Here is a 23859-nt window from a genome sequence, read left to right on the forward strand (position 1 = left end):
CGCATTAACATCATTTCTATCTCTTTTTGAACAATTGCAGGCATAAAAATTTATGTAAAATTATTAGGCTATGCCATGGCATGAAAGAGATAGAAAGATTCGAAAAGGAAGAGAGTAAAAAAGCACAAGGATTTGGGGCTTGTTGTTACCATTAAGAAGAGTTGTCAAATACCAAAAAGAAGAATGGAGTGAAGAAAAATTTAAAAGTTGAGTTGTGCATGAACACATTGAAAGCTACATGTTACACATGCTTTGTATTTGGTGTTCCATTATTACACCAACATTATGTAGTCATAGACAATGTCTCATTCATCTATTGTCCTTTCTAAGCTAATCTATTGCTCAAGTTTTTATGGGGGGCCTTCCTAATTGAAATGCCAATCTTATATACATAAAGTGTTCATTAATAGAACTAGAAAAAGTCGGCACAGACCAAGTAGAGAAAATGAAAAAGGTTTCATTAATTACCTAATTTAGATCACTTTCTCATTATGTTAAAACATTAATGATCAAAAACTATAAGAGTGGTTGCTCCGATGGACAGCAGCGAATAATAACTCCAACAAAAGGAATCCAAGGGGAAGAGAATAAAAAAAATGACCAAATATGAAAACTTGACTAGTAGACATGAGGTAAGTTAATTAAAATAGTGACGTAATTTATAGTTATTTCTTTTTTCCGCAAACTTTGATTTCTACATTAGTAGATTTATAAAATAATCGAGTGATTATATGTCGTTTATTGAAATTGTAGAAAAATGTGATCTGAAAAATACACCACTGGTATTAGTAAACGATACATCTATATTTTATTGATAAATCTACGTGCTAATCTGCATTACCTAGATGATATATAGATAGTCGATATTCACAATTAATTTAACAAACTTTGAATACTTCAAACTTTCAAAACATTAGACCAATGCTATTCTTTTAATTAATAGCCTCATTGACCTTGATCATCATTCAAACGAAATACAATAACCAACTAGGTTATCAGTTTCGTAAAAGAGTTTAACTACTATATACATCGTAAAAAAATTACAGAAGACAAAGAAAAAACAATTCAGACATGGTTGCCCTACTAATCCTTCACCATGAATAAATAGTTCATATTTTAAACTCATGTAATACAATACTTTACTTACAAATATACTTCATGATTATGATACATGAAAAAAAATTATGTATGCAAGAAAGAAGAAATAATAAAAAAAGATAAAAATACCACAAGGGGTATTAGTCGGGCCAGTAAACTCGAATAACCTAATCATTTTCTTGACATTTGATTTTCTGTTCAACTGAACTAGATTTCTTGCAATGAGCAATAGCAGCTTGAATAGCAGCTTGCAATTCTTCCATAGTACTATCACTTGAAGATGAATTATGATAATTAGCACCTGGTGTTGCTACAAGTAAACCACTATTTGTAGGAGAATTTTTCATAGATACAGGAGCTGAATATGCACCTCTTTTTATTCCTCTAATTTCCTTATTTTTCCCACTTCTAAAACTTAAATTACCAGAATAAGAATAACTTTGTCTATTAAATTGCATATTTTTTCTACTTCTAAATGATAAAAAAGGTCTCACCATTCTCATATACCTTTTCAAGACTTGACTCACATCAAATTTTAGCTTCCTTTGTTTTTCCTTGTCTTCTTTTTCCTCTTTTTTCTTTTTTGGTAATCCAAATAAGGAAAAAGATTTGGATTTTGGTTTTTGATCTTTTGATGTAGTAAAAGAATTTGTTTGATGAGGATGATGAAAACTATGGTTTAGATCATAATAAGAATTATCATCATCATGATTTAATTCTTTTTGGTTTTTGGAATTTTGGATTTTTTTTTCTTCTAATAAATCTTTTATGGGAAGTGAACTATCAATGGAATTTGTAGAAGAGCGAGGAGAAACTGGGAGATGGGAAAGAAGATGAAGAGGAAGTAAATGGCCATGAAAAAAAATATCATCAGCTGGAGTTAAATCTATAGCAAAAGAAGAAGGTGGGATATTTTGCTTTGTTTTATTATTATTATCAAGAGGGGTTTTTGTGGAATTATTTTGATTAAAGGAAATTGTGAAAGAAAATTCATGTGATGGAGATGATGAAGCTGAAGGTGGTGAAGCTGTAGCTGCACTGCCGGCGGCGGTGGCGGACGGTGGTTGTTGTTGTTGTATTTGCTTTGCCTTTTGGCTTTCTTGATTTGTCTGCTTCAATTCTTCTTTGACTCTCATCTTGTCCATGACTATAAAAATGTTTTAAAAAAAGGGTATAAATTTAGTACTAAGATCTAATATTGGATCTTTTTTTTTTTCAAGTTTTCTTGTTTTTCTTTGATTGAGGAGAAAAAGAATAAAAAAGATAAGGATATGTGAAGAAGGGGGTGTTGGGAATTTAGGCTAAAATGTCTTATACAAAAGAGTGTTGTGTGGGAATTATAGTGAAATGAATATTGTTGATTGTTGATTGTTGATTGTTGAATGAATGAAGAGAAGAGGGTATGTGGTGGCTATGAGATGGAGATGAAGTTTTTGTAAAGGGAAGTGGGGTCCTTTTTATATGAACAGCTATATGGTGCTAATTCAGGAAAAGTACACTGACACAACAAAATCCAATGCTTTATTTTTATTGCAAAAATTGGTAGGGAAAAAGAATATAAGTAATACGTACTAGTATTATTTAAGTATACATGTACTGTCATCTACTACTACCCATGGCTTTTTCTAAGTGTAAATGTACTTCTTGTCTTAAACTCAAACTATATGTGTTTGTATTTTATATTTATATTTATATTTGATTGATACAAATATAAGTGATTGATGATTTTTTTAACTGCAGTGGCATGTTATTACACACGCACTTAAAGACATTCTGAATGCACATCAACTAGTATTGTTACTAAGCTAGCATTTGGACATAGATTTTTTCGAAACTTGAATTCGTGAAATATCGATTGCTTGTTGAACCCTGGAAATTGCGTGAAAGTAGGATACTCCAAATTCGGGGGTCAAAGAGTTTTAGAAAACGTTCTTGGTGGGAAAATATGTGAATGAAGGATCCCACTGAATTGAATTGGGTCCATGAAGCTAAGAAATAGTGAGAATTCTGGATCTAATATGAGATGTATGACGTGCTCATATTCATCTATTAGGATGTTCCCCCTTCAAGAGCTCCGCTAGGATACTAACTTGGTTACCTAGCATTGAATTATGTAGGACACTCGTCCTACTTCATAGATTAAAAATAAATAAAATTGTATCGAAAAATAATTTTTGGAACTTGTAGTTGTGTTTAGACATGTATTTTACTTTAAAAAAATTAAAAGTTTGTGAGTGAAAAAGAATATTTGGGCAATATATAAAATTGGCCGGTCGGCAGAAACTAATTGCATTCGCAGCGATTAAAAATATATATTTCTTAAAAGATTTCCACCTAAAAACTGGTTAGAACTTGAAAATTTTTCTTTAAAAAATTTAATTTTTTTAAAGAACTGATCAAATTCTATGAATAAATTTTAATTTTTTAAAAAAATAAAATAAAAAAATATCCAAAAGAGAGTTTAGAGTATCTATTTTTGGACTCCATTTTGTAAAATCAATTGATTCTCACATATAGCTACGTGAGGAATCATGCTAAAAGCGTACTTGGTAAAAATGTTGTGCACCTTTCTCAAGAAGAATCTTTGATTTGATCAAACAGATGATTCGCATTTTCCACTTAGATTTTGCAACTTTAGTGTCTTATTAATGTCCTTTTTCTGCACGCAAATGGCTTTGGAATAAGCTGTTTTAATATATAATACCCCCCTTTTAGACTAGGTACCAAATCTTCTCTCGTGTCACTAGCATCAATTAGGTTACTTTATTTTAATGCAAGTTACTATACTTTTATGCAATACAAAAAAGAGTACGCATCTTGTACAATATGGAAGTTTATTTGCAGGACAAACCTAAAGTAATTCTCGTGAGCATGTTGCTCAATAATTAAATGTACAATTTTCATGTTCCAACTTTTTTTAGCCGAGAATTTATTGGAAATAGCCTCTCTGTTTTCTAAAGATAAGAGTACTATTTGCATACAAATTACCCCAAACCAACACTTGTAAAATTTTACAGATTTTTTTTTATTGTTGTTGTTGTTTCTTGTTCCAACTTATATGGTAGTTCTTTTTTATCTTGTCAAATGCTTAGACTTTTGGAAAAATTGACACCATATTATTATTACATACAACTTTCGCAAGTTTCAAAAATTCAAATCCCTATAGTGATATAGTCTACCATTACTAATCATACTAAGCTAGCGTTTACGTATAGATTTGAAGATGAAAATCTGTTTGAACATAATTTTTCAAAACATATTTTACTCTCTTTTTTTGTTGGAAAAAATATGAAATGTGACATACCCATAAGTTTCAAAAACTATCAAAATGCCCAACAATACCAAACAAACAAACTTGTTAATCATGTATATGCAGAACCTTCATCGATTCCATCCATTATTATTATCACAAATCATAGTCCTGAACATTAAAAAATTATCATTTTTATAATGAACTACATAATACACTATCCTAAAATCATAACCTGATACTTTAATATCAATTGCTAATAACACCATTACTAGCCACTATAATTCGTCAAATTGCAATAATATTACAAGATCCATCAGTCCAAAAGAAAATGATAGTAAAAAAATATACAACTATTTTTCAACTATTATACAATTATTTTTCAACTTTTATACGACTATTCATACATTATACAACTATTTTCAACTTTCATACAACATTCAAATAATATATATATAACTACAACAGAGTACAATCTACATATAATTATACAACTACAATTTTGTAAGTATATTGTATGTCATGTATTCTTCTTCTTCTTCGAGTTTCAACTTGAAATTCAGCCAAAACCAAGTTTAATCTTCACCAAATACCCTTAAAATTGAGATATAAACTCCAAACAATATTTTCAATTGTTTGCAACAATATCCAATCCAAACAAATAATGGTTTTTAAAAATTCAAATTCAAAGCTTTATGATAGATTAGTGTTCGAATCTTCAATTCCTACGACCTTCTTACTAGGTGTTGAATTCATCTCTTGAAAAAGACTATCAAACTGCAGAACAATCCGATTTTCAAGAGAGCACAATACAAGCGGAAGTGTCACAAGTTTGAATTCAATAACATTCTTGCACTATTAAAATTCCACACTTAGTGGGTAGCAATGTGAAAGAGAAAAGGGCAAACCAGTGACAAACTGGAGGTTACTTCAATAGGTTGATTGACAGAAGACAACTTTTAGCCTTACCTTATTCATAGAGAAAGACGGTGAGAGAGAGTGATGAAGAAAGAAAGAAAAATTGATGAGAGAGGTGGCAGTGAGGAAAGATGAGAGGAAAGAAAAAAAGGAAAAGGATGTAACTAAATCCCCTAATTTAAGGCACTAATAATGGATTGTGCATAATTTGTAAATAATCCTTGTTTAGGGTAGGTAATATACAAAACTAGGACAATTTTGGTAAATAAGTTTCAAATATTGTATAGGAAGAAAAAAATCTCGGGGTATAATAAATGGTGAGCATTTTTTATAAAATACAAAAGTTTGGGGTAATTTCGAAATTGTTAAAAAATCAAACGTTGGTATTTTAGGCTAAAAATAGGTGTAGAGCTAATTTTGGGATTTGAAAATTTTATTTTCAAAATTTGCCAACACATGAATAAAATCTATAAACAAACGTGTTTTGTCAAAAATAATTTGGAAAAAACTTGACAAAATCCATAGCTAAACGGGGGCTAAAATATATTGTACAAAGTCAATTCAACACATTTTCTGTTTGTTTAACAAAATGCCGTCACATAAGGTGAGAAGAGATGGAACAATAATCAATTGAATTGCTAGAATAGAAAAGTGTCACTCTTTTATGATATATTTTTAGCTGAAACAAGCATTTGTCTCTATTTTCTCAAATTAGCTATTTACAATGCACTATAGTCGCTTTATAACATTTCATAAGAATGTCAAAATCACATAGATAGTTAAAGTCGAAGTATCATTCTATAAAAGGAAAAGGTCCAAATATGCTCTTAGAACTGTGCAAAAGCGAACCATGTTTGATACTTCGACACAAACGTGCCTCGATCGTCCATGCTTAAAACTTTAATGGGCCAAATATACCCTCAAAGTATGCGTGTAAGATCAAATATGCCCTTCATATGGGCCATTTAAAATAAGGGCATGTATAGTTAGAGCAAGTATTAAATGGCAGGGGCATAATTGTGCCAAAGTATTAACGACAGGCAAATTTAGTCAATTCAATGGCAGGGGCGGATGCAAGTTTGATGAAGCGGTGTCATGCGACACCGCTTCGTCGGAAAATTTTATTAAATATATGTATTAAAACTATGGGAAAACGGATAAGTAGAAAAAAAATGACATCACTTAACATAAATCGTCTCTTGATGTGTTGGTTATGCACTTGATTTTGCTCTAGGAGCTCAAAGGTTTGAACTTCAACTAGTACTTTTTATTTACAAAATATTGGAGAGAGCCTCAGTGGTTAAAAATTGTGCTTAAGAAGAATTAAACTCGGACCTTTTCTAACTTAAGATTCAAAAAAACCAATAGCTTAAGACTATTTCTTGTCCAACAGTATGATAATTAAAATTATTATTCCTGTTCTTTTATAAATTTCGACACCGCTTACAAAATTTTTTATGTACGCACTGTTTAATGGCATATTTGGACCTTTTCCATTCTATAGAAGAACTGAGTGAAGATACTACTACTAATACGTATTTCACAATACATTACGTTTTCTTTCTATTCTTTTCGGGGTATTATCACTTTTAGTCCGTGCCACAAATTTTTTACATTGGGTAGTCGAAAGTATATAAAATTTGTATAATTTTTATATATAACATACAGAATGTATATATATACAAAAAAATCATAAATTTTATCCATTTTTTCGGCTATTATTTTTACAACGGCTATATAGTATCATTTTTCTTTTGTTATCCTATTGTTTACAAGATTGTTGGCGGAGAAGAATATTGATAACAACTCGTGAAAGGATTGAATCTTATGATAGACTAGTTAGGTGACAATTAATAATGAGTCCTTATAAGTAGAGTACTAGTACTATACATATACAAAAGATACGAGTGGATATTTTGTCTCAGTAATGCCAATCAATATAAATGCAAATGATTCATTCCTCTACAATGTCCCCACCCAAAATGTCATGATCTGTTTTCAAAGACAACTAGAATAATGACTTTAAATTTAATTTGTGACTTTAGGACTCTTCTCTTGGCTTCTTGATTCACCGTTCAGTTGAAATTTGCCTAACAAACAAAAAAACGTAAGAAGCAAAATGTGTTTGCCAATTGAATTGATGGTACGTACTTTTAATTGGAAGGATTGCACCACTTCAAAAGGTTCAATCTATCTAGACGACTTAAACAAATCTCATCTAGTTAATGCACGTAAGGCTTGCATGTTATGCCTTATCATACAGGCCCCATATGTATCTATATATGTTTCTTTTTGAAAAAAAAAAAAAATTGTGTACCTCGCTCTTGCTATTTCCTATTAGCACATGTATAGGATAAGTCTACTTATCAATGTTAGAATTTTGCCATAATTTTTTAATCTATTAGTACTCTTTTTCTTGAAAAAAGGCAAAAAGACTGGGGAAATGATTAAATCTCTTTCATATGCCTTCTCCTTTTCTTTGGATGAGAAGTTTTGTATTTCAATAAATTGAAGTTTTCTTCTCACAACAAAACAACAACAATACCCAAATGTAATCATTAAAGAGTTTTGTTTAGGGGAGATTTTTCTCTCAATAATTTATATATTTTTATCCTAATTTTTATATGTAGGTCAATTGACTAAACCACGTTATAATATCTTATTTTTGGTATTTTTTTTTTCTTGTCTGATTTATCGTCCACCAAGTTTTCCTTTATTAGCTTCCGCATGATGCCGTGTTATTTCGATCCCAACAATCAAGACTAAGGCGAATGAAAAAATCACTTAGTATTCTTTTGTTTGTAATGTAATTTGAATTCTGGTCTCAAATTATGATTTTTACTCACTTCATTAACTGGTAGGCTAACTGATAGGCGATGTCACACCTCCTTTTTCCGCACCCGATGGGGGCGGGGAAGTTTTTTCCAATTAAAGGACAATCGAAACGGGATTGGTTTAATTATTTCAGAGTCGCCACTTGGGAGATTTAGGGTGTCCCAAGTCACCAATTTTAATCCCGAATCGAGGAAATGAATGACTCCATATTACAGTCTGCGTACCAGAAATCCGGATAAGGAATTCTGTTAACCCGGGAGAAGGTGTTAGGCATTCCCGAGTTCCGTGGTTCTAGCACGGTCGCTCAACTGTTATATTTGGCTTGATTATCTGATTTTATACGAATATGAACTTATGTGCAAATTTTAACTTTTAACCGCTTTATTATTATTGTTTTTACAAGAATGTGAACATCGCTTAAAACACGTCTTTGGACTGCGTCACATGAAATGCACCCACAATCCGGAACGCATTTTATTTGATGTTTTGAGATTTGGATTTGGGTCACATGAAATGCACACCCGAGTTTAAGAAAGTAGATTATTAAACACGCGCCTAAAGAGACTATCGTGTTATTATTTTGGGAAGGCCACGAAATTCGCTAAGCGGCCCTCTTGAATTCTAAATAACTTTAAAACAAGTATTTACTGAGGGCCCCGCAATTTGCATTTTTTGTTTGTCGAGGCTCGTCCCATTTATTATTTTAAAATGAATTCGCAACGTCATGAAAATGCATCTCAGACCACGTCACAGTCAATGTACCCGTGATTAGAGACACATTTTGATTTCGTTGAGATTTGGATTTGGGTCACATAAATGTGCACCCGAGTTTAGGGAGATAACATTATTAAAGGCGCGCCTAAAGCAACTAGCGCATTATTATTTTGGGGTAGGGCCGTGAAATTTACTAAACGGCCCGTCCCGGAATCTAAGTATTTAATACATATATTTTGCGAGGGCTCCGCAATTTGTACATTTTTATTTTTGGCGAAGCTAGTCTCGTTTTTTGTTTATTTATTTATTTATTTATTTTAGAAAAAGAGACAAGGCTAAAATAACTACATTTTTTGCTACTTTGCGAGGTCATGAGTTGTAGATTAAACTTATTTGATGAAACGAATATTTTTCCGTGGGATTAAAATTACTCCTATGATTTTAACATTACTACTATACGTACAAACAACTCTTAAGACAAGCATGTAGATAACAATAATCTTAGCATGAAGAAACAAAATGCGGAATAGCTACTTAAAATAATGAAACAAAGGAAGAGACATTCAACAAATCCGATACACAAACAGTGCATAGGAAATCCATATCATTTCATTCCATTTAAGCAAATATAACAAGTTTGGAAATGTATATGCACCTGTTTGAAGCAAGAACAACAACCAAACTGTCCCGACAACTATCGGAAACCTCTCCAATGACGGAACCTCGATGTCAAACTCAACGATATCAGACCGGAAGCCACGAGCACAACCCGACGACGACCTCAGACGGACAATAAAAAACTCGGACCCACAACTGTCAACGACCAGGGATTGTTTGGTTGCTGCTGTATTTTTCCGGCGCGACACCTGGTACGTGAAGCTGCAGTTGGAGGGGTCGTTTGGGCAGTTGACGAAGGGGGTGGTTGGACGACGAGGGGGGACTGTTTGATCGACCAGGACTGGGCGACGAGGGAACAGCGAGGGAGACTGGTTGTGGTCACCGGACGTGAGGGAGTGGACGACGGACGTGAAGGGGCTGGTTAGCGACTGTTTTTTTTTCGAGGGGTGGTGGTTATGGCGACGCAGCAGCGATGGCTGCTGCTTAACAGGTGGTCGATGGGTGTTGCTGGGGGTGCGAGGGGCTGTTTGGACGTGGTCGACGATGGAGTAGGGGTTTCGACTGGGAAGGTGACGTTTGGTGGTGGTTTGGGGTGAGGGTTTTTGGGCTGGTTGGCTTGGGTACTGCTGGGGTGCGAGGGGTTATGGCATGGGGTCGATGGTTGCTAGTGGGTTTGGACGTGGGGCTAGTGAAGCTGATGGAGGTGGCGTTTGGGTGGTGATGGAGTTGTTGCGGACATGGTGTTTTGGACGACGATTATGGGAGCTGGGGCGATGTCCAGGGATGCGAGGGGGCTGGTCGGGTGGTTGTCGATGATGGAGGTGGTGTTCCGGACGTGAGGATGGGGAAGCTTTGGCTGGTTCTCGTGAGGCTGGTCGTCTCCTTTTTTACAGTAGGTTTTTTTCTTCTTCTTTATGAAGAAGAAGGTCTACAGTACCTGTTTTCAAAAAATCGAAAAATCCCCCTTTTCCAAATGTTTTCCCGTGTTTTGTAATGGGTTTGTCAAGAAAAATGAGCCCCACGCGTGGTGGGGTTCGAGACTTATGTCCCCCACGCGTGGTGGGGTTCCCCATGTGTCCTGGACTCGGTTTATTATGGGCTAGGTCCGAAAATTAGGCCTAAAACCGGGTAGTTTGAACCCGAATATTATTCTTTTGCCCGGACCCGAGAAATAGGAACACGTTGCTTAACTAGTCCTATGTAAGCAAAATAACTACCGAAAATAAGACTAGTATTCAAACAAAACTATATCTTTTTTTTAAATATTTTTTCAAGATTTAAAATAGCTACAAAATATTAATAAAACTATTTTTGTAGTTTTCGTTTTTTAAATATTAAGATAAAATATGAAGCAATATTTTTTTTTGTATTTTTCAAAGTTAAAATGACTATAAAATATTAATAAAACTATTTTTTTGTAATTTTCGTTTTTTAATAAAGACAAAAATATAAAGTAATATTTTTTTTGTATTTTTCCAAAATTAAAACGACTACAAAACATTAATAGAATTATATTTTTTTGTAATTTTCGAATTTATATAAAGTACCAAAATAAAGTACAATTTTTGTATTTTTCAAGTTTATGAGAAATACATAAACTAAAATTTATATATATATTTTTTTGAAATTTTCTTTTTGCAACGAAATAAAGTAAAAATAGTTAAAATAGCTATACTAGACCCAATTTCACATATTCACACTAAAAATGTGAAAATTCTCGGGGAGGGTCAAAAATCACGTGCTTACAGCTGCCCCTCTTTGACTGGAAACACGAAGAGTTTTCCGACAAAGAACGACTAGACGTGTTTTTGACCCGACCATTACTTGGACGGACTACACTTAAGGAAAGGGAGGGAATGTGACCGAGCCCTGGTATCTGAGCTGCCTACATATCCTTGGTTATACAGGAATCAGGCCACGTAATTTACCTAAGACCAAAGAACTAATCAGATTTAGGAGTCAAAATAGCACGGTATAGCCAGTTTTCGGACTGGTCAATCAAAAATAGCCACCGTTTACGAAGTCAATGAAAAATAGCCACTATTTTGCTGCAACAGAGACCGGTCCCGTATAATATACGGGAGTTCGGTGCATCTGTGTACGAACTCCAGCATATTATGCTGGACCGGTATACTTTGCTGACTCCTGTATAATATACGGGAGACTGGAGCACCGGTGCTCCAAACTCTAGTATATTATACTGGACATTTATACTTGCTGGAACTCCCGTATATTATGCTGGAGTTCTAGTGTACTTATGTTGGAACTCCAACATATTATACGGGAGTTCCAACATAGTTATCCTTGAACTCCCGTATAATATGCTGGAGTTCAAGCATACTTATGCTGGAACTCCAGTATAATATACAGGCGTATTTTCCGGGTTTTGAACAGTGTTTTCGCTCAGATTTATCTTTACATGAAAAGTGGCTAAATTTCGATTACTTTTGAAATTGTGGCTATTTTTGAATGACCAGTTGTAAATCTGGCTATTTTTAAATTTCTCCCGATTTAGGAGTGGCAAACAGGTGAGTCGGGTCGGATATGGTTCAGGATAAAAACGGGTAATGAAAAACGGATCAATTATCCGACCCAATTCATATTTAATACGGATAAAAAACGGATTAACCGGCGGATAATATGAGTAACCATATTATCCATGACTTCTTGCATATGATCACTTTTGGAAGAATTCTTGGTTTCCCTAACTTGAGGAATCCCCAATTTGAGGCTTTACAAATGTAAAAGTTAGACTCATTGGTTACCCATTGCTTATACATTTTCTAAATAGATTATATGTTTCTTATCCATATTTGACTCGTTTTTAAAAAGTTCATTATCCAACTCATTTTTTAGTGGATAATATGAGTGATTAACCGTTTCTTTCAACCATTTGGCCACCCCTAATCAGATCATATTACACTTTTGACTGTCCGACATGATTTAACGCCAAGATAATTTTATCTAGGATCAAACCTAGTACCATTAATAAACAACTCAAAGATTCTGTCTAAACAGGGTAAATGCTTTATATGAAAGAGATATGGAATATGATATGGTACGAAGTGTTTAAAGAAAAAGAAAGTAAAAAAAAAAAAACAAGTGCATTAAAGACCAAAAAGAACATAGGAAAGTAGTATAGTAGAGAGTTAATAGTTAGGTAAGGGGTTTGGGGGGAGGGGGTTGGGGGTAGTAGGGTCCACACACACGTGTACTAAGTGGTCCATTTTACAGAACATGTTATACCACAGAAGAAGAATTTTGGCTGCTTAGTTAAGGTCAACATCTCAATCATAGAGCCATTATTTTGAGTGGACAGACTCGTCTTCTCCACTAAATTAAACACCACTCAATTTTTTATTTTATATCTTAAGCTAAAGATAAGAGATGTTTGCTTGTTTCTTGTCTTGCCATCCTACAACTCTTACTGTCTTTTGAGAGAGAGAGAGAAGAAAAAGGCACATAGGTTTCAAGTGGGCAAAGCAGAAAAAGAGAGTTTTTTTCCACCAAGGATCTTTGTTCTTTGACTGTGTAGTCTTTGTTCTATACCATGTTTGTTTCTCTATGTCCTCTTTCTTGTACCCAAATGGACCTTGACTCTAACAACAACAATAATAGATCAAGTGTAATACTACAAATGGAGTCTAAGGAAGATAGTGCGTACGCAGTCTTAAGGCTGTTTTCGATAGACCTTTAGCTCAGGAAAAGCAAAATCACAGTATTGCCGCGACCACGTAGTTAAAAGTTGTGCGCTCTACCGCTGAGCTAAGACGACTTGCTACCTTAAGTCTAATGCAATTCAAAAATTAGCTCAAGACTATATAAGGAGACAATAATTTATTCGATCAACAAATGAAGGATACTTAACATCTCCTTCCTCTGCACGCTCGTGGCTGGACATGTGGAGTGTATATGACATAATGTGACCTCATCTAAAAATTTAAGATATTAAAAAACGTACATTTTTATTAACTTAATTATGTTTTTAGTAGTGGTGAATGTTATTGTGTCTCGCACATAACTTATGTTTTAATTGGTAGTTTTATAGAGTAGTAGTATCTTTTTAAATAACAGGAGAGGTACACAATTGTAATGTTAATGCTTCTCTCCTGAGGCTCACACAAAAAAACCAGATAATTTTTCTGATTTTTTTCAGATGAAAGAATGTGATTTGACAAAGGAAAGAGCAATTCCAGACCAAGAATATCAATGATGATGTTTTCGAGCAGTCCAACTATTTGGTACATTGTCACATCATTGCAAGTCCAGAATTTACATATATGTACCTAGATTTTGTGTCAATTCTCATAGCTTAAGCCAGCTTTTTTCGCTACAGCCGCCTTCGAGTGAGCACTCCGGGTAAATCCCGTACTGTGTAATAGACTGCAAATCACACAGGGATGTAAACCGCACTAGGCAAGCTCTGTGCGACAGTCTCGACCCAAAAGGCATTGAGGGGGGTTGATCTCAGGTCATCTGTATGGATGACCACCCTCCAAGATGACCACCCTCCAAACCAACTGGGCCATTCCCGAAAGGATAAGCCTAAGCCGGCTTTAAAAAATAGTCAGTCAAAGAAATCAAAGACTTGCCAAAAGCTCTTGTAAAGGTATTTCAAACTAGAATAGATGAAAAGATGACACAAAAAGAAGTCTGTACATTGATACTTTCAACACAAATAGGATAAAGCAATCAGGCAGAAATATAGAGAACATATAGGAAATAAGTGCCAGAATCCAGTGCTAACGCTTCTTGCGAGTAATTAATGCATAATACAAGAATTAATTTAATAAGAGGGTGATCAGCAAGTTTCTCCTTATAGGGAGAACAAGGAGGGAAAAATGGAAAAAGAAAAACAAAACTCTTAAGGATCCTATAACCAAACTTACTAACTACTGATGTTACAACGAAAAATCGCTTTCCCTCACTACGATTCACTACTAAGGACGATACGAGTATACATTTGATTAAAATCAGAGAATTTACCTCTGATGTATTAGGCATATATTCCAAATTTTAATCATTCTCAGAAAGTGGACTATGTACTAGAATTTCAGAGCTCCATCTTCTGAGATAGAGGAGGCAAACTAGAAATATTAATGCAATGTATCCCACCAATCAAAGAAGCCAGTTCGCATTCTTTGTTTACTGAAACAGAAAGAACCATTGGGACTACAATGCCATACCTCCCAATTGTAATCGTCTATGAAGCAGTCGTTAGTATTGCACCTCCGGTTAACTCGTCACTCACTATTATATCTTGCATCTGTGAATAGTAAAGTAAGGATGATCAAATATATTTCAAGGCAAACGAGTTCAGCGTGTCTACAGAAAGTGGGGCATCTGACCTCCAAAAGGTCTCTTTCCTTCCATGGCGTCTTTCTTCTCTTGGCAGCTTGAGCATAGGAAAGGTCCATCCCATGGCCGCGAATGTCTTGTGTTCGAGGAGCCAGCATGTATTGAAACACCTTGACCTGGCTTTATCTCTACTTGACAGACCGCACATATGAATAACTTAAACATGTTGCACACTGGATACTTCGCGTCTAACCTGAAATCATAGGAAGAAAGCAAATATAAGCACTAGATCTGAGCCCACCGCTATATCTGAAGGGAATTCCAATTTGCACATCAGATTCAAAGAAACACTTAGCATGTGACGAACCTGTCTGAAAGAGATGCGGATCCTTCCTCAAATAGTTCTTCCACTACATCCGGTTCACAAAAATCCTTCTGAATATCAGAAGACGACGCCGAAGTTCTTTTGCGAAACATAGACTTGAATACTCCTTTTCCTGACTTTTTGGGAGGCGGTGGAGGAATTGGTTTTTCTGGGGGATGTATATCGACCACAATACAGGTCGTATCATCTCGAATCCCTTTTGGCTGTACAGCTTCCTGCATATTGGAGTAAGAGTTAAGACTAGATAGAAGTAAATCCAATCAAGTAAAGACATCACATATCAAGTACATAATCATACTTTAACAATTTGAGAGGCGGAAGCATCTGCAGGCATTCCGTGACAGCATTCAACAGCCATTTCTGCAGATAAAGCATCCCAGACACCATCACTTGCTATTACAAGCCTTCCACCTGCTGCTGATAGCTGTTGACATAATGCTTAAAATTGTTTAGAACAGATACGAGATATGACTTCCAATTAGGAAAGAAAAAAAAGAGCTTGTGCAAAATAGAAGACCAAAACATTCAGGCCAATCTAGAAGTTGTTATTCTATGTTAAAAGGAACATATAAAATCCCTTCTTCAGAAAATGAAAAGAATAAAATCCAGTGTTCCGAGGTTTCTAGGCTGAGGGAAGCCAGGAACTACATTGATTTCTATTAAATATTACATAGCTCGCTATATTGACTTAAACTTCTATATGCTGAGTAACATCCAGCAACCCCAAGTACTATCAACTCTATCTCTCCGTCCACCACACACACATTGAGTTCTTTAAAAGGGATGGTATCATTGATGTCAAGCTAATGATTGTAATATGCTATGCCTTTGCCCTTAAATGCAAAGATACAAAAAAGATTCGGGACAAACTAAAATCAGGAAACAGTACACTTTCTCCCCCAATAATTGCACCAAACAAGACTGGGTTAAAGGCTTATAGTCGTTGTGTATCATCAAACAAGCATCCAAAGCAACAAAAAAAAAAAAAAAAGCAAAACCACCAGGCCGTGGAAAATCGTTTCCAGGAAAACCAAAGAAAGAAATCTTGACTAGAGTCCACCCTCACTGTCAAGCACAAGGTTTACTGACATTTCAACCAAGAAATATTAAAAGCTTTAGTATAGAGCCTAAAATCAAACTGTACTATTCATACCCGAAATTTGACAATCTACAGAATAGTGGGCAAGAGGTAGAGCTGTGTATTTATTTATTGTGCCAAGAAGTGGTCTTTCCAGGTGAACTCAAGCTGCAAATCTATTGTTGCAGATACACAAAGGAAATGAAGAGCAATGGGATAAGCACATAAAAAACAGAGCAGAAAACCTCATAGACCAACCTTCACTTGCTTCACATAGGGTACAGGAACTATATATTCACCAACATCCATATCTCCAATGGATCTCGAGAGGCAGAGCCCACCAGGCCAACATCTCAAAGGACCAATCTGAAATGAATTTCAATCACTGGTAAGACAAAAAGCACAAAGCTAACCCACTTCACGAAACTTCTTCCGGGAGAAGAAAGTCTGAGAAAATGAAAAGTAAAAAGTGAACCATAAAATAGGACATGCCAATACATAGTAAATGAGTCGTGGCCTGTAGCTACTAACTTCAAGGAGACAAGGGAGAAGAGGTATTTTTTGTATGTTCAAGCGGGGCCCGGGGGGTTGTTGTCGTGATGTTTTAAAACCAGAGACTATATGTAAAACTGACAACCAACATACCTCTGTACCACCACCAGCATTAAGCCGGCCAACTTCTCCACCACAGGCTATTATACGTTCCCTCCTATTCAATTAAAAACATATATAATCAATACCTTAATGCAAAAGGTGAAAATATATTAATCAATGGGTGAAAGGCATTAATCTTACTCCTCTTCATTGCAGTCAAGCCTATGATCAGCTGATAGATAATAAATTCCTCCTTCAGCTGATTCTAGTATGCACCGAGAATCGCCAACTGATGCAACTGTTACAACCCATCCTTCAATTATGACAAACGTGACTGTTGTCCCTGAGGTTTTTGCTGCATAGTATAGTAGGAGAAAATTAGATCGTTTCGACAATATTGGAAATAAGGTAATTGGAGATAGTAATAATAGAAGCCAAAATCCAGAAAGAAAAAAGCATATAGCAAGAGCTGAAGAAAACATGTAGATATCATCCGAAGCAAATATGAAGGCTAGAATTCAAAAGCCTCAAAGTAATAACAAGTCTTGCATCAACATGTGGAACATCGCATGCCTTTTGTGCTATGTTTGATCAAGCAGGCATAATACCAACACAAAACTAAACTCTTTTTATGCATACCAAATTGCAATATCATGTTTCCAGAAATGAATAAAGAAATTACTCGTACCTCTTTCTTGGAAATCTTTATCTGTTTTGACAAATCCTGCAACCAAAGCTCTAGGAAGTGCTGCAATCCATTCATCTCTGCTAAGATCTGGAGGAATAGCACCCAACACATTCTGCAAGAGATTTTCTTTAGCATATATGGCGGCTGCTGACCCATTGTGCCCGTCGAATAACTGCAAAGGTGGGAGATTACACATTATAAGACGGCATAATTTAAGAAAGGAAAAGGGAATGCGAATAATTGAAATTTAACATCTTAAAAAGAATTTCAAGGTCAACAGCAAAGATTTTCGCTAGAATTAACGCAGAAATTCCATACTTGAAACACGCATTAAAATTGAGAAGAACTGAAATGCATCTCTACTGATATGTCAGAAAGTTGGGGAAAAATAAAAGTAAGTCACAGTGACAAAAGCCATTATAAGGATAAGGCCCATAAATAGAAAATAAGAAAAGGAAAAAGACCACCAACTTATAAAAGCAGAGACGGAAACTATCTTATAAGATTTACAAGTCAAAAACATAACTTACTACACAGAGTTGTACAACTAGAGATATCATTAGAATACTTCAAGAAGCCAACCAAATTCACAAGGCATCGAATCCTAGATAACAAACAGCAGGCTAGTCTGTATCAAAGTTGCATCACAGCCACATGTCGCATTAGCCAGTTTCCGTGAATGCCTATCTGAACAATAAGTTAAGTTCACTTTTTTTTTATAAGGAAACTTATTTATTAATTGATGGGGTATATTTTTGGCATACAAACCGAATACCGAAAAGTAGAGAATCTACAAGAGACACTCAATCATCTATACTAGCAGGGACTTCATGGTGCACCAAAAGGAAACTAAAGATGAAAAGACTATTCCTTAGATTTACAAAGCATTTTCTATCCCTTCAAACTGTCTCCTATTTCTCTCCTTACATACAACCCACACAAGAGCTAACAGGGCAACACCCCATGCCTCAAGTTTCACTTGTTTAATGAATACAACTTTCTTTATCTCCTTGCATCGTTAAATAGTATAATCAAATGGTGGCTATCAAAATTTTAAAGCGAATCAACCGCAATATACACCTCTACTTCCTAGATGCTGCGCAATGATAATAGGAACAAACAAAGAGTTCTCCTTCTTGAACTGATTACTTGCATTTTGCATAATCCATTTTAGACAATAAAGTCAAAGAAGCAAAAGCAGCATCAGTAAAAGATCACCCTCTCTCAATAGCAATAAGCAGTTATTTTTCTCAACCATACACACAAAATCAAGCACTTACTGGATTCTACAAGAAATCAATCTGCTAATCCAACAATAACAAATATTAACACAAAGACATATGTAACAAGGAATCTACAACATTAGCATATAAATGAGACCTTTTCCTCAAGAAGCATAAGAAACTTACTCCAAAAACAGAATAAGTGGCAACTCCATCACCCAAAACTCGCTGACATTCGGTCTTAACAAACGTAAAGTCTTCGCCTTTTTTGCTTTGACTAGCTTGACCATGAGAAATCTCAGGTCTTTCAATCTTCTCATTAGCCAATTCACGCTTTAACAACACAGACAATGGGACCGTTTGATGTTCACCCTTAGACAACATTATTAGGTCCCTCTCTCAAATCAGATAAAGACTGTATCTTTTTTTTCCAATCAAAGCAAATGTAACTTCCCAAAATTACTCCTTCATTGACTGTCAATGTATTTGGTCAACGCAAATCCAACAATGACCTATACAAACAAAAGATTAAACAACCACATCAAAACATCTTAAATCACAAAATCTAACCTAAATATCTAATCAAATACACGATCACAAAATGTAAAAATTAAATTAATCTCACTCACACCAAAAGTAAACCATTTTAATATAACCAAAGATCTCATAATGACCATTAAAAATCAAGAATAAAAACCCCCAGATTCCAAACTCATGTATTTTATCAGGGAAAACGTAAAAGAACATAAAATAACAAAATGTAATTAAAAAAACATAAAAAGAAAAACGTACGGTGCGAAGATAAAAATTCCATAGTGGTGCGTACACAATACTGTTTTTTTTTCTTTTTGCCCTGGGGACAGAGAAAAGAGTTGTCAATGTTTAAAGGAGCATAAAAATGGAGTTTTTCGCCTTAATTTTTGCTTCTTTTTCTGGGTATTTTGGGTTCTGAAAAAAGATAGAAGAAGAAGGAGGAGGGGTGTTGTATAGATTTGAAGAAATGGTGGTTTAATTTGTTGCATAACATAATGTTAGATGTAATGTAATAACATGTGTGCTGACAATGTCCGAGAAACGCACCGTTTGTTTGATTCGGCGTTAACTAAAATTAAAACTAAAATAAAAGCTGGAATATATGAGCTGTTATTTACCTTATCATGCGCATTTCTTACTCTATCCTGCTAACTTGCGCTCCTTGGCGCGTTTTCTTCTTTTCTTTTTCCCTTTTGGGAAAAGAATACCATTTCTGTTAGGACAACCGAAAAGTTTTTTCTGAATAAGTTTTCAGAAAAAGAAAAGGTAAGTTATTATTTGTAACTATTCAAAAAAAAGACTTTATTGCAACTGGCTCAAGGTATTTTTTTCTTAGAAAAAATTCCCTTAAAATATTCTCAAAAAAAGTGTGCATGCAATTTCAAACAACCAACTCTTTTCGAATAATAACATGAAAAACTGCATGATTGTCGTACCATTCATGCTTCTTCTCAAAAATATTTTACTTTCTTATAAAAGTGTAAGACTAAAGATTGTGCTCCACGAAAGCTTAATGAAATTACAGTTTATATTCTAAGCTATATAGATAAAGGACAACCTGGTGTATGAAGTATCGTGCGTTTACGTAAGGTTCAGGGAAGGACCGCACTCTAAGGCGTGTGATGTGAATAGCTTATCCTGATGCAAATACTAGTAGCTGATTCTACGGCTCGAACTCATGACCTATAAGTCATACAAAGACAATTTTATCGTTAGTACTCTAAAACAAAGCTATATTACATAACATATTTAAAAGAAAATAAGAAAAAAGTTGAAGTCGCACTGAACTTGTCCAGTGCAGGCAAACTATTGTACAGTGAACAAGTCACTCGAAAGATAGCGCCTGCGAATTTCCTGAAATTTTCCAAAAAACTTTGGACTGACTTTCTTGTCAACAACTTCTGTTATGCACTTACTCCAAATAGGACCTCTTTTACATGTGAGTTGTAACAAATTAAATTAAAATTAAAAAAATGGAGCACTTTGGTATCCATTTTATTAAATAGGAAAAGCCGACTTATCACTTGAAAGTTGAGTCGGCCAATGAGTAACTGATTGGCACGTAGAGTTAAATTTGAAACGGCTCACACTAATAAATACACTAACACTTTTGCGGGTGAAAAAAATATTATTTTTGCGCTTTAGTGAAAATTGATAAATTTAGTTTTAAAGATTAATTTGATAATACGTACAAACTTTTTTGATAATTATCAAATTTTATTACCAAAGCGGAAATTTACAGACCAATCGGTTCCTAAGATAAAACTCCTTGAAGAAGGAGAGAGACAAATATTCAAAATGATCAGAATAAGGAGGCAAGTTCCCTAGAAGAGCACCACGACATAACACTTCATAAGACCTCATGGGAGAGGCTCAGGTACCTGAAAATAATGAAATAAAGATATCTCAATAAGTTATGTCTTTATTGGATAATAATGGAACCGACATAAAATGATTGTCGACGATATTGTTAATATAATGTAGCGCTCAATATGATTAATATTGACGAGGATCTTCAGATCAAATCTATCATGAAATTTGGACGGATAAAAGATTGGCCAAATAAAAAAAATACGCAATGAAATTGACTTCACTTGAAAAATGTGAAGTTGGTCGGATAGTCCAACACCTGAAAGTATAAAGTCAATTAAGGTATAAATGTGTTCTTGTGCGAAAGGTTCAAGTCGATAGACATAAAGACGACTTGTGGCACAAGAAAATTAGTAAATATCCTCACATTGATTATATGGAAACATGTTCTCTTATAGTGGATATAGTCACTTCAGGTTTTAATCTGGCAATATATGAAAAACTTGATATGCGTATAGTGGATATCATTGAAAGATTTAAATTGTCTTGGAGCATATTAAGGTTTCCAAGAAATTTATTAAATAAAGCTTCAAAAATCCTTATACGGATTGAAACAATCAGGGCCCATGTGGTATAATCGCCCGAGAGAATACTTGTTGAAAGAAGGGTATAAGAATAATTCAATTTGTCCTTGTGTCCTTATAAAAGGATATGGATTTGAATTTGTTATAATCGCCATGTATGTTGATGATTCAAATATCATTAGAACTCCCGGAGAGCTTCCTAAAGCAGTAGACTGTTTAAAGAAATTGAAACGAAAGATCTTGGAAAGACAAAATTTTGTCTTGGTCTGCAAATTGAATATATGAAAGATGGAATTTTTGTCCTTCAATCAGCATACACTAAAAAGATTTTAAAGAGCTTCTATGTGGATAAAACACATCCATTAAGTACCCCGATGGTTGTGAGATTACTCGATATAAATAAAGATCCACTCTGACCTCATGAAAATAATGAAGAACTTCTTGGTCCTAAAGTGCCATATCTTAATGCAATTGGTGCGCTAATATATCTTGCTAACACTACAAGACATGACATAACTTTTTCAGTTAATGTCTTAGCAAGATATAGCTCCGCTCAGGGAGAAATTGGAATGAAATCAAGCACATATTGCGTTATCTAAGGGGGATTACCGGTGTGGGCTTATTTTATGGCAATGATTGCAATACCGATCTTATTGGTTATGTCGATGTGGGGTATTTATCTGACACACACAAGGCTTGATCTCAAACATGTTATGTGTTTACATGTGTGGCACTATCATATCTTGGTGATCGACTAAGCAATCAATCGTGGCTACTTCTTTTAATCATGCTGAGATAATTGATATTCATGAAGCAAGTCGAGAATGTGTATGGTTGAGGTCTACTATACATCTTATTCGAGACAAATGTGGTTTGAAGTGTGATAAACTACCCAAAGTTTTGTATGAAGAAAATACAACATGCATAGCCCAATTAAAGGGAGGATTCATAAAGGAGTTAGGACAAAGCACATTTCACCTAAATTATTGTTCACACATGATCTTCAAAAGAATGGTGATATTAATGTGCAACGGATCCGTTCAAGTGATAATATGGCTGATTTGTTCACCAAATATCTACCGGCGTCAACCTTCAAGAAACTAGTGTACAAGATTGGGATACGAAGGCTCAACGATGTGAACTGATGATCTCATCAGGGGGAGTTAATACGCGTTGTACTCTTTTTCCCTTACAAGGTTTTGTCCCATTGGGTTTTCCTTGCAAGGTTTTTAACGAGGCAACCAAAAGGCGTATTTCTAAATATGTGTACTCTTTTTCCTTCATTAGGATTTTTTTCCCATAGGGTTTTTTCCTAATAAGGTTTTAACGAGGCACATTATTTATGGACATCCAAGGGGGAGTGTTATGATAAAAATCAAAATATGGTGGATGTCTACTCTTCCTCCATGATCTTTCTCTCAAATGGTTAATGACATATTCAATGACATATTTTCTATGTTCAATGACATATTCCATGACATATTTTCTTCACTTTTCATGCCTATATAAAGGCCTTGTAATAGATAGAAAAATACACACAATTGAAGAAGAAAATCTCTTCCTTCTCTCTATCTCTATTTCTTGTTCATGTTTTACTAAATTGCTTTTATTTATTGTTCATGTTTTACTAAATTGCTTTTATTTCATAACATTTTGATAATTATCAAATTTTATTACCAAAGCGGAAATTTACAGCTCAAAAAAAATAAAATTTCACTAAGGCTGGACATTTTCTAGTACTTAGTATCATCCTATACTACCTATACTAATAGCTAACTATCAATCAATGAATCAAGTGTAGTGTGGTACTCCTCAACAACTCCTAGTCATGGATAAAAGTTTAACTCTTCAAGTCTTCTTCTGAGTCTGGACAGCAGATGGCCTCTTCCACATATCATTTGGATAATCAGCTTGACTATTATCCCTTGTTGCTTCTGTTGTGCCCTAAAGATCCTCTGATTTCTTTCATGCCACACATGTTAGGCACATCCAGCTAAAGCCATTCTTTATATCTCATCATTGGCTGATCTACCCTTTGCATGGCAATATGCCTAAGCTATCTCATATTTCCACTCCATGGCCTGTCTTGTAATACCCATCCATTGTAGTAGTTTTCTCCAGATGGACTTTGCAAATGTGCACTTGAAAAATAGATGATCAATGTTCTCCTCTTCGACGTTGCACAGAGGATATTGTAAGTCGTTTGTTACCCCCATCTTGCTAATCTGTCCCT

The 23859-nt window shown here is 34.8% G+C and overlaps 2 protein-coding genes across 2 annotated transcripts; both read right to left on the reverse strand.

The window, feature by feature from the left end:
• Window positions 1-1090: 1090 nt before the first annotated feature.
• On the reverse strand, window positions 1091-2532 carry LOC104215057 (BRI1 kinase inhibitor 1-like). Its single transcript, XM_009764801.2, has one exon. The coding sequence runs from the start codon at window positions 2241-2243 to the stop codon at window positions 1266-1268; it is 978 nt and encodes a 325-aa protein (XP_009763103.1). The 5' UTR covers window positions 2244-2532; the 3' UTR covers window positions 1091-1265.
• An 11538-nt stretch (window positions 2533-14070) lies between these two features.
• LOC104230053 (probable protein phosphatase 2C 12) lies at window positions 14071-19717 on the reverse strand. Its single transcript, XM_009782789.2, has 10 exons — window positions 19492-19717; window positions 18886-19211; window positions 17477-17648; window positions 16990-17143; window positions 16840-16903; window positions 16453-16560; window positions 15415-15540; window positions 15099-15331; window positions 14782-14984; window positions 14071-14699 (listed from the first exon to the last, which is right to left on the reverse strand). Exons 2-10 carry the CDS (start codon window positions 19081-19083, stop codon window positions 14677-14679), a joined length of 1281 nt encoding a protein of 426 aa, XP_009781091.1. The 5' UTR covers window positions 19084-19211; window positions 19492-19717; the 3' UTR covers window positions 14071-14676.
• Window positions 19718-23859: the final 4142 nt, after the last annotated feature.

The sequence above is a fragment of the Nicotiana sylvestris genome, chromosome 4 (assembly GCF_000393655.2).
Source record: "Nicotiana sylvestris chromosome 4, ASM39365v2, whole genome shotgun sequence".
NCBI lineage: Eukaryota > Viridiplantae > Streptophyta > Magnoliopsida > Solanales > Solanaceae > Nicotiana > Nicotiana sylvestris.

Excerpts from the sequence above, each read along its gene's own strand:
- LOC104215057 (XM_009764801.2), bottom strand. The coding sequence starts at position 2,243 with ATGGACAAGATGAGAGTCAAAGAAGAATTGAAGCAGACAAATCAAGAA.
- LOC104230053 (XM_009782789.2), bottom strand. The coding sequence starts at position 19,083 with ATGTTGTCTAAGGGTGAACATCAAACGGTCCCATTGTCTGTGTTGTTA. Across the intron at positions 16,904-16,989 it reads CTTGACTGCAATGAAGAGGA|GAGGGAACGTATAATAGCCT; the intron begins GTAAGATTAATG and ends TTAATTGAATAG. Across the intron at positions 15,332-15,414 it reads CCGCCTCTCAAATTGTTAAA|GAAGCTGTACAGCCAAAAGG; the intron begins GTATGATTATGT and ends TCCAATATGCAG.